Source organism: Elephantulus edwardii, unplaced genomic scaffold (genome assembly GCF_000299155.1).
Source record: "Elephantulus edwardii isolate Elephantulus edwardi_28Jun2011 unplaced genomic scaffold, EleEdw1.0 scaffold00176, whole genome shotgun sequence".
In the NCBI taxonomy this organism is placed as follows: Eukaryota; Metazoa; Chordata; class Mammalia; order Macroscelidea; family Macroscelididae; genus Elephantulus; species Elephantulus edwardii.
This window is the reverse complement of record NW_006399926.1, coordinates 2,933,693-2,944,752: the sequence shown is the minus strand read 5'-3', so window position 1 is coordinate 2,944,752 and position 11,060 is coordinate 2,933,693. Positions and strand designations below refer to the sequence as shown.

At 51.1% G+C, this 11,060-nt stretch overlaps 2 protein-coding genes across 4 annotated transcripts; both read left to right on the top strand.

Moving 5' to 3' along the window:
* The first annotated feature begins 262 nt into the window (after positions 1 to 262).
* Positions 263 to 6,112, top strand: EFNA1 (ephrin-A1). The gene is made up of 5 exons (XM_006895815.1): positions 263 to 503; positions 3,681 to 3,976; positions 5,297 to 5,362; positions 5,777 to 5,827; positions 6,000 to 6,112. Exons 1-5 carry the CDS (start codon positions 412 to 414, stop codon positions 6,110 to 6,112), a joined length of 618 nt encoding a protein of 205 aa, XP_006895877.1. The 5' UTR covers positions 263 to 411.
* Positions 6,113 to 8,856: 2,744 nt separating this feature from the next.
* SLC50A1 (solute carrier family 50 (sugar efflux transporter), member 1) lies at positions 8,857 to 10,847 on the top strand. Of its 3 annotated transcripts, XM_006895812.1 has the most exons (6): positions 8,857 to 8,936; positions 9,272 to 9,349; positions 9,464 to 9,587; positions 10,087 to 10,248; positions 10,549 to 10,668; positions 10,746 to 10,847. In XM_006895812.1, exons 1-6 carry the CDS (start codon positions 8,857 to 8,859, stop codon positions 10,845 to 10,847), a joined length of 666 nt encoding a protein of 221 aa, XP_006895874.1. The 3 variants fall into 3 exon arrangements, with proteins under 3 accessions (XP_006895874.1, XP_006895876.1, XP_006895875.1); XM_006895814.1 differs by lacking the exon at positions 10,087 to 10,248 and having other exon boundaries at positions 8,881 to 8,936; XM_006895813.1 differs by lacking the exon at positions 8,857 to 8,936 and having other exon boundaries at positions 9,288 to 9,349; positions 10,105 to 10,248.
* The last annotated feature ends 213 nt before the right edge of the window (positions 10,848 to 11,060 follow it).

The window sequence follows — 11,060 nt, the reverse complement described above, 5'->3', positions numbered from 1 at the left end:
CCCCCCCCCCCCCCCCCCCCGTAAGCAACTGAGCTCAAATCCACACCCGGTGCAGGCCCACAAAGCTGCACACAGACCATAAGTGAGTGAACGCACATCTCAGAGCAGATTTGTTGAAGCGGAGACGCGCGCTTCACTCCCTCCCGCCACCCAAGCCCCACTCCTCTCCATCCCCTCCCCTCCTCCCTCTCCCCAACCCCCAGGCCCTGGGGCAGCCGAGCGCCGGGCGGGGCGGGGCGGGGGCGGGGGTGGGGCGGGGCGGCGCGGGACCTAAAGGAGGAGTGGCGAGGCGCGGGGGCCAGATCTGTGAGCGCTGTGCTGACTGCTCTGACTGAGAAGGCCTGTCATAGCCCGGACCCTGAGGAGACCCCTCGCCCCCGACCGGCCTGGCCAGGCCCCCCTCCCCCCGCTATGGAGTTCCTCTGGGCCCCTCTCTTGGGCCTGTGCTGCAGTCTGGCTGCTGCTGATCGCCACGCCGTCTTCTGGAACAGTTCAAACCCCAAGTAAGCCCCTAGCCTCCCGCTAGCAGCTCGGGCGCCTGGTTGGCACTGCCTCCTTCCTTGCAGACCAATTATCCCAGGCCAGCGCCTGCTCTGAGCTTAGGGGAGGTGACCAGAGGCGGGAGGGATTCGGGGGATTTCCTTCTCGTCTCTTCTCCCCCGTAGCTGGGAGCCTGCATCTCAGATTCACTAGGCACTACTCTCTGCTCTTCCCTTCCTTCCTTCTGGCACCCTGATTGCTCATAAATGAGGGACCCGTGTTGGGAAGTCACCCTTTGCAAGCATGGACTACCCTCCTTGGTCACCTAGGCTCTTGCTCTAGGCCCCCTATCATGAAGGCCTCTGTACCCTTCCTTGCTTGTTACTGAGGCATCTGCCTGGCCAGTCAGACAGGTACCTGATGTAACATGGAGAGTGTTCAGAGTGCTCAAATGGAAAGCTGGAAGGGGCCCTCCGGAGGGCCTGGACTTCAGGCGTCCGTATGCAAAGAAACTCTGAAAAGCTTGCCACAAGAGTTTTTTTGAAGGGACCTGAGGGAAACACATGGGTAGGTTAAGGCAGTCACCTGTTAATGAGATTCAAGTCTGTACAGCTGAAAGATTGGAGAGAGGTTTTGGGGAAAAGAAATCCAGAAGGAAGGGGGAACGCCAAAAGGGTTACAGAGGGCTTGGGCAGGTCGGGGTTAACATCTCCTGGGCAGGTTTAGAGCTTTGAGACAAATGGTCCTAGCCTTTGTTCTTGCCCTTGAGTTTTCTGAAGTTATAGGAACAATATTTGAGGGAAAACAGGAGACAGGAGAGGGAGGAGCTGGCAAAAGGAAGGCTGGACAGCTTGGGGTGGTTGAAAACACCTCAATCAGCTTGGGCCACCCCTTGCCCATCTCCCTTCCCTTGATAAATATATTGTACCAGCTTCCTCTGGCCCTGTAGCATTGCCTGCTGGGGTTGAAGGTGGAAGGTCTGCTGTTTGTGGCATGTTTTGGAGTGTAGGGAGACAAGTGCCAACCACAGAGGGCAGTGCCCTTTTGCCCATCAGGTTTCAGGGAAGCCCAGTCAGCCCTCCCCACCCCACTCCTTATTGCCTGCCTTCCTTGACCCAGTCTTGCCCTAGTGGCAGAGAGCAAAGTCCCTGTTTATGCCCATGCCAGGTGTTGGCTGAAGAAGGAGGAGGGGACAGGAAGCCATGAGTAGGGAGGGGGGACCCAGGCTTTTCCGTTCCCAAGCTCCCAGGTTTCCTTTCTTTCAGGAAGGAGCCTCTTCCTTGCCCCCCTCCCTGCCTTCCCTGACGCCGCTGCCATCCTTTCCCAGATGGAGAGCAGGAGTCAAACTGGGGCTAAGTGGAGCAGATTGTACCCCCAGGAGGGGGTGATGGGTGTCCCACCAAGCACAGCTTCTGCCCTGTCCATCTGGTCACACACTCTTGAAAGCGCGCGCGTGCACACACACACACACACATACACCTCACACTACTATACCCACGACTAAAGCCAATTCAGCCACTCCAGAGTGGGAGTCCAGCCAAGCCAGACCCAGCTTGGGGCAAAGATGAGGTGGCAATGAGCTGGGCGGGTGTGAGGCTGTCATGGGTGACTCAGGGCAGTGGGCATCGGCCCTGGGATCTTCAGGCCCCAGGCAGGGGCAACATGGTGAGAAGGGCGGTGCCACTGAGAGCTGGGACCGGCCTCCTGGGCAGTGGAAGGGCAGATACCCGATCCACTTAGACTTGCTAACTCTTCTTTGCTTGGAGGACAGTTCCCAGGGTCAGATGGGCACTGTGCCACCCCAGGGTCTTGGGGGCTGTCTACGTTTGCCAAGTGAAATTTCACAGGATCTCCTGAGTGTTGGGCGGGCAGCAGAAGTGGTTGAGGAATGACTCAGTGCCCGTCACGGGAATGGGGGAAAGACGCCAGGCCAAGAGCTGAAATACCTGTTCCGAAATGGCTTCTATGTTTATCTCTCCGGAGAGGAATTTTAAAAGCCTCTCTCAGCTCCTCTCGCCCTCTCTCTTTCCCCTGGGGTGGGGGAGGGGCCTGTAAGCCTGACTCCAGCGCTAACTTGCTCCTGCAAGGCCAGGCCTCTTCAGGGTATGCTGATTGGGCAGGGGGTGCCCACCTCTGACAGCCCCTGGGCCTAACCCCTGCCCTTCCCCGCCCCCCAGCGCAGAGCTTTGGTTTGAAGCAAGTTGGCAGCCTACTCTGCTGAGTCTCTAGCTGGCAGCGCTTGGGGGAATTAGAGAAGCTGACCAGTTTAGAAAGGGGGAGTGGAAGCACTTTCCCCCTTACTGGGACCCCACCCAGACTGGAGCCAGGTGTCTGGAGCTGGGGGAAGGGCCAATGAATTGTGGGGCTGGAGCTTATGGGCCCTGGGAGGATGGGCTGGGGGAGGGGAGCCAAGCCAGCTCCACCTGGGGAAGGGGGGAGAGGTCTCAGATCCAAAATCTACAGTTTTGGCGTTCCTCTGGGAGGACAATTTGGGGCTTTTGGAAATAAAAGGACAGGGGTGTTTTGGCATATTTGAGAGAAGTGGGCAAGGCAATCTGTTCATCAGTTTGGGTGCTAAAAAAGAGAGTTTTGAGGGGACTGGATGAAACTGATTTAACTTAAATGACTAGGGCCCTGGATGGAGTGAAACTGGGAAATGTGCAATATCTTTAGTGGACCAGGGATGGAAATGCAGGGAATAAAAGAGGTGACTTAAAAAGAAAACTTACGTGTGTTGGGGGCTCAGTGCTAGTCTGGGATTTCAGGGAAGGTTACCTGGCTCCTGTTTTGGATGCCAAAGACCTCACCTAAAGTCTAATAGCATCTCAAGGAGCAGCTAGTAGAATAGATCACAGAAAATATTTATGGGTAGAAAGGAATGATGAGTGAGCTAAAGAAATATTTAGCAGCTCATCCTTGTGTAAATATCAGAGGGATTATGGGAAGTGCTTTGATGCCTGAAAGATACTGTGTGGATGCATTTGGAGGATTAATGGGGAAACAATAAGAGTGAGGGACTGTTTGGAGATTGTGGAAAGATATTTAAGAGATCAAGATCAGTAAATATTGGAAGTGAGATTTCAGAAAAAGATCTTTTGGGGGGAGGGAGTTATCCAGTGTGAACTGGGAGGGGTCATGTAAACATGGCAGCTCAAGGCTCTGGTCTGACCATGTGCTTCCTCCCCCTCTGTGATGCCCAGGTTCCTGAATAAAGACTACACAGTACACGTACAGCAGAATGACTACCTGGACATCATCTGCCCATATTATGAGGATGACTCTGTGGCAGAAGATGCCATGGAGCGATACACGCTATACTTGGTAGAACGTGAGGAGTACGAACTGTGCCAGCCCCAATCCAAGGACCGGGTCCGCTGGAAGTGCAACCAACCCAATGCCAGACATGGCCCAGAGAAGCTGTCTGAGAAGTTCCAGCGCTTCACACCCTTCACCCTGGGCAAGGAGTTCAAAGAGGGACATAGCTACTACTATATCTGTGAGTGCCTGGGAGACGTGCACATAAGTGGACTTACGTGATGCATATGCTTAGGTCTACGCCTGGTGAAGAGTCAAGTAGCAGAGGGTCTCTTCCAGTCCTGAGAGTCTTTGATTCATTCACTCATCTTATAGTGAGCTTCTGCTGCGAATAGGGCACTCTGCTTTACACTACAGACAAAGAGATAAATACGTCATTACAGAATCCCTGTCCTCAAGGAAGCTGGAAGAGGACACACATTGGCTAATGGACCATTAGAACAGTATAATGTGGTAGATGTGAGCACACAGACCCTGGGGAAATGGCCTGGGCATATGTTAGGCTTAGTGAAGCCTTGCTCAAGGAATGTGACCCCAGAGCTTAGGACAAGCAAGAGTTGGCTAGAAGGAGGTATAAATGCAAAATGAGCATGACATCTACCAAGCCATTGTTATCAAGTCACCTCTATCACATGGAGGGACTTCATGTGTGTCAGAACAGACCTGGGATCCATATGCTTGTCAGTAGCTGATTTGTTCAGAAGTCTTTCATCACGTCTTTCTTGGGATGAGTGGACTCCAACCTCAGCCTTTCAGTTAACCTGTTAGCCTAGGAGCCTGGTTAGCCTAGCCTAGCAATTGACTTCAACCAAATCAGTTGGTGTTGAGTTGACTCCAACTCATTGCAATCCCATGTGTGTCAGAGTAAGTGCCATGTTGTTGTTGTTGTTAGGTGCCATCAAGTTAACTGTCAGGGAATTCTGTATGGTTTAGCCTGGCTGGAGTGGAAGGGACATAGGAGCTGGTTAGAGAAGAGCTTGGAGAATAAGAGAGGATGAGTTTTGTGGAGAATGGATTCAGGACTTGCTCTAGGAGAGGAAAATTAAGAGGAGTATGTGACTCCCACCCCCAAGAAAGCACATATTATGATGCTTTCACCCAGTTTCTGGTTTGGAGAGGTAGAAGATGACATGAGAGGAGGCAACAGTGTCTGTGTTCTCTTCTCACTACTACCTAAAGCTGCGTTTGCCCAAAGAATGGAAGGTTAGGCTGAACATTGACTAGAAAATAGGCAAAAACTAAGAAATCAGAAATTAGAAGGAAGAGAGGAAGTAGCATTTGCCAAAGGCGCTCTGGTGGCACAGGGTAGTACACTGCTAATGAAAGATTAGTGGTTCAACCGTGACAGCTGCTTTGAGAGAGAGAAGAGCAGTCTCCTTGAAGTATAGCCTTGGAAGTGCAATGTGAGGAAATGGACCTAGTAATAGTAGCTTTTATAGACATCTGGGCTTATGTTTTCTTCAAGATTCCTTCCCTAACACCCTGTGGGTTTACCTTGCAGCTAAGCCCATCCACCACCAAGAAGATCACTGCTTGAGGTTGAAGGTGACTGTCAACGGCAAAACTAGTGAGTGTCAGGAACCTGTGGGCGTCCCCTCTCAATGTCCACAGTTTTCTCCATCTTTATGCTAGTGCTGGGCCAATAATTCTGGGACTATGTTGTTAGTTGTTGTTAGATGCCATGGAGTCGAGAGCAACTCAAAGTGACCCTATGAACAACAAGATCTGTACGCCGTCCTATCCTGCACCATCCTCACAATTCCTGACACCCTAGAGCCCATTGGGCAGTCACAGTGTCAATCCACCTGTTTGAGGGTCTTCCTCTCCTTCATTAGCCCTCTACCCTTCCAAGCATCATGTCCCTCTCCAAGGAATAGCCTTTCTGGGTCTATAAGGATGTCTTACAGCACAGTCTACACAACACCCCTGCTTCTCTGGCTCCCTGGTACATTCTGATCTCCGGTTCCTCCTTATCTTTCAGCTCACAGTCCTCAGGCCCATGACAAGCCACAGGAAAAGAGACTTCCAGCAGGTGAGTAACTGGAGCAAATTGACCCAGGACACAGAGAGGGTCTGTTGGAGAGGGTTGGGTTTAGAAGGTGGACCCCATGCCAGGCAGGGGCTAGAAGAACTACCAGAGGGCTGAGGATCAGTGCCAGCACTACAGCCACTCACTATAGGTGCCTTACCCTCTCCCTTTGCAGATGACCCTGAGGTACAAGTTCTACACAGCATCGGTGACAGTGCTGCCCCTCAACTCTTTCCATTTGCCTGGGCTGTGCTGCTTCTGCCACTTCTGCTGCTGCAAAACCCATGAAGGTGTTTGCCACAGCTGACTTATGGATTAACACTGGGCTGAAGGGGCAGGGGCAAGGACTCCTTACCTGTCTTGTGACCGCTCCTAAAGCCCCAGCCTTGGGAGCTACTCCCACCATATGCACAAGCTGCAACACAGCAGCCTCAAAACGGGTCAGTATTAGGGGTTTCAACCCAGAAGAGTTAAGTGAGCCTGGCAGTGCCACCCCTGCTTCCACCTTGGAGGGACAGAGAGAAGCTGGAAAGCCTTTCCCTGCCATTCCTGCCCTTAAGCCAAAGAAACAAGCTGTGCAGATATGACCCCTCAAAGGGCCCAGGAGAGCGGAGCTGGCAGATGCCCGGGGTCATGCAGATGGACAGATGAATGATGAGTTTGGCAGAGATGCCCCTTCTGGAGAGAGCCAGGATGGCCAGATGAAATGACTGAAGGAAAGCAAGGAACAATTTTCTGCTTGGGAACCAAGGACAGGAAGAGCAACATGTTTGGGCTGACCCTGCGTCTCCCCCTCAAGACTAACATCTGTGGAGCTACCACGAAGTTTGCAGCTAGGCACTGCATACTTTTCCCACATCCGGGGCACCAGGCCCCAGAGCTGTGCCAGCAGGGGGGCTGTGCCAACCTGTTCTTAGAGTGTAGCTGGAAGGGCAGTGCCCACATGTACTAAGTCTGTGCCTAAAGGGCAGTGCCCACGTGTACAGTATCTGTATATAAACTTGCTGTATATGTCAGTGCTGATTTCTACAACTGGAGTTTTTATACTGTGTTCTTTGTTTCAAAATAAAACCACATGTTTGTTTATTTTGGACATGCATTTTCTGCTTCTGAATACTAGCTTATGACCATTTAGGCAAAAAGAGTGAGTTTTTACTATACTAGGCTCTGTGCTACACCTGTTTTAATTATTGAGTTTTAATTATTTTCCTTGTCTAAAGGACAAGTAAGTACCCCTGCCAAGCCAAAATGGTAGTAAAGTGTTTCTCATCAGAGGGGTGTCCAGGTCAGGAGTGCTTCTACAGTAGTCTCTCAGGTTCTAGGCTGCACCGCCCCATTCCCACCTCCTCAGTGCTGGGTTCTGGCATATGGTTTAGGCACTCATGCTGTTTGAGTGAGTCAGGGCAGCCACTCAGGGGAATGCCAGCTGAGGCATGCAACTGCCTCACCAGCAAAGCCGTGTGGGAGGTTGGGAGGGAAAGTTCCCAGCAGTATGAAGGATGAACTGGGTCATTGACAGAGAATTCAATGGATTGGCCCAGTGACGTAAGGTTGGCCGTGTGGCTAAAGGAAGAGGGTATTTTACCAAAGGTTGGCAGTACTGGTAATGACTGGTTTATTTAGGGAAGAGGCTAGGCAGAGGCTTCAGCAGAGAAGGAAGTGGGAGGGTTTCAAACACAATGAAATTCATGAGAGGGGGTTGCCTGCCTGTGAGCCTTGCCATAATTTTTTTCACTCTACCACATAGGTTCACAGGCCAGTGGATGTTGAGGCTAAGGGCAGAAGTATACCTAAAGTACAGCAGGGGACCACCAAAGGTCAGTTTCTTAAGTGTCCACCACCAGCTATAAGATTATTCTGCAAACTAAAACTTTTCCTGTTTGAGAACCAGCACAGGTCAGGAAGACTGATCTTGCCCCCCTTTATGTAGAAAAAGAAGAAAATTAAGGAAAAAGAAAAGAAAAACTGAGCACATAGTAGGCCAATTTTCATTAATGAAAGCTAGGGAGGTGCAGTTTTAATTTTCATATAGTGCCATAATGTGCTAAGGAAAAGATAAAAGAGCTTGACTTGCATTTTTGAGCTGATAATATGGTAAAAGTGTCAAATGTTTGGTTGTCATTGTTAGGTGCTATTAAGTCAACTATGACTTGAACAACAGATCTCAACCTTGCCCTTTCTTGCACTATCCTCACAATCTATCACACTCAAGCATACTGCGGTAGTCACTATGTTAAAACCCATCTTTTTGAGGGTCTTTCTGACCCTCCACCTTCCCACCTATCTCCAAGGACTGGTTCCTTCTGAAAATGTGCTCAAGGTAAGAAAAATCTTTACCATCTTGCCTCCAACGGACATTCTGGCTGCACTTCCTTCAAGACGGATTTGTTTGTACTTTTTGGCAGCCCGAAGTTTATTCAATACTCTTAGTCAACACCGCAATTCAAAGACATCAATTCTTGTGCCATTTTTATTCACTGTCCAACTTTCAGATTGAAAATAATGCTTGGATCAGGCAATTTAGTCCTTAAACCGATATTCCTTGCTCTTTAGAACTTTGGAGAGGACCTTGACAGCAGATTTCCCTAATGCAACCCGTCTTTTGGTTTCTTTTCCAATTTTTGGACAGGGGAGCCTTTTCAGTGTGACACAGGCGCTATTTTCCTTACATGCACCCCTGGCTGGGGGAGTCTAAGTGATTGAAAGGAAAAACTAAGCTGCTGCAGGTGTCACGACAAACTTGCGGACTCCTAGGGCCAAGGCGCAGGTTCGGGAAAACGCAAAGTCGAACCAGGAACCCTGGGAAGCCACTGAGGAAAAGTCAGCCGGCCCCTGGCTCGCGTTCCGAGAGGCGGGCCTGAGTTCCGGTTTGGTGTCCTAGGGGCAGAGCGGATTCCGGGTTTATTTCCGGGAGCGGCCGCCCGAACGTGCGGGGGCGGGGTTAGCTGCGGGGAGGGGCGGGGCTCCAGGACCGCAGGGTGCTGAGCTAACTAGCGCGCCACGGCTGGGTACGGGGTGCGTCTCCCGGACGGATGGAGCCGTACGTGGTGGTCGACTCGCTCCTGTCAGGAGCCTGTGTGCTCTTCACTCTCGGCATGTTCTCCACCGGCCTGTGAGAGAGCGGCCGGGCTGGGCAGGGGCAGGACCAGGAAGTCAGGAAAGAAGAGAGCTGGGCAGAACTTGACCGCAGCCCCAGGCTACGTCCGGGACCCAGAGTCAAAGTGAAATCGGGTCGAGGAAACCGGGGAACTAGGGCATGCCATGCTCACTTGGTCTGGGGGAGAAAGCAAAGGATTGAGAGTGGACTGGGGCAGGGGGGTCTGCCCGGGCTGTTTATGGGGTTCTGCCTTTGTCTGGGGATGATGACAGGTATCGGGTGTCTAGACCTACTAGCACCTTGGTACTTCTTTCTTACCCTTCACCCCTCCTTTCGGGGCCCCGTTGCAGCACGGATCTTAGGCACATGCGGGTGACCCGAAGCGTGGACAGCGTCCAGTTCCTGCCCTTCCTCACAACGGATATTAAGTGAGAAGGGAGACTTTGGGGGGAAGGGACGTGGGTGAAGGGGAGGTAAGGGACTCTCGGGCCCTCCTCCTACATCCAGCCCCCAGATGCTATGTACCTCCCTCTACGCTGCAGCAACCTGAGCTGGCTGAGTTATGGGGTCTTGAAGGGAGCCGGGACAATCATCGTGGTCAACACTGTGGGTGCTATGCTTCAGACCTTGTATATCTTGGTGTATCTGCACTACTGCCCTCGGAAGGTAGAGGCCCTCCCGCACCCACCTGCTGCAAAGCCCTGCCTTGCTGGCAAAGCAAATACTCCTTCCTAGAAGATTAACCTTTTCCTGGAAGGCTCCTCCAGCCTTGCAGTATTCTTTTTTATGAAGCTTGATTTCTGAGACTCACACATTGCCCTAAATCTAGCAAGCCTGATGGTCTCTATGCTGCCTTGAACCAAGAGCTGAGGCAAGAGCATTAACTCTACCTCCTCATGCAACTAATTACACAAGCATTCATTAAGCTCCTACTGTGTGTACTGTGCCCACACAACTAAACTCTGAGGTTTAGTGGACAGATCAAAAGTTATTCCAGATCAGTGGTGGGAGACTGTGACAAATCGTGACAAATGCAATAGTAGAGGTTTCAACAAAGGCTTCCCACAATGGGGAGATGGGAGAGGGCAGGGTGAATTAATTCCAGAAAAGGTCAAGAGTGGGCTCCTGACACATCTAGAAGTAAGATTTCTCTCTTGCTCTGCAGCAAATCCTGCTTCTACAGACTGCAACCCTGCTAGCAGTCCTTCTCTTGGGGTGTGGCTACTTTTGGCTCATGGTCCCTGACTCTGACACCCGGCTTCAGCAGCTGGGCCTCTTCTGCAGTGTCTTCACCATTAGCATGTACCTCTCACCACTGGCTGACTTGGTGAGTGGGGGTGTCCAAAAAGGTAGGCAAGAGGCCTAAGCTTTCATAGCTAGAGACTGTGACCTCAAGAAGGAGACCTCCAAATTCTGGAAGAAACAGGGCAATACAGTGGATAAGTGGGAGGCAGAAGGGAAGGGTTTGTGATAGATGGAGGATCTTTAACCTTCCTAAGGAAGTTCTTAGGCTAAGTGAGAGCTGTACTGTGCTTTTGGACTAGGAGTGGGGCCTCACTTTTATAAAGACAATGGGAAGATTTCTGTGGTCTCTGACCAGGGCTTGTTTTCTCATCCTTTCCCATAGGCCAAGGTTATTAAGACTCAATCAACCCAGCGTCTCTCCTACCCACTCACCATTGCTACCCTCCTCTCCTCTGCCTCCTGGACCCTCTATGGGTTTCGACTTGGAGATTTCTACATCATGGTGAGCAGAGTATGGAAAGGGAGACAGGTGTCCAAGGTGGAAAACCAGCTCCTCTAATCGTTAATGCATGATTTCAGGTGCCCAACATTCCAGGAATCTTCACCAGCCTCATCCGTCTCTGGCTTTTCTGGAAGTATCCCCAGGAGCAAGACAAGAACTATCAGCTCCTACAAACCTGAGGCATTGTACTTGACTTCTGTCTACTTAATGGCAACCTAATACCAAAGAGGACCCTTCATTTCCACTATTTCTGTTGACCAGCCCCACAGATGTAGTGGGTTGTGGGAAACAAAAAGGGATGGCTTTGTAAATAGAGGAATCAGTGTAACAGTTTTACTTAAAACACTAGGTGGGACCCAGGAGATCAGTTGCTTTTATTTTTGAGAGAGATT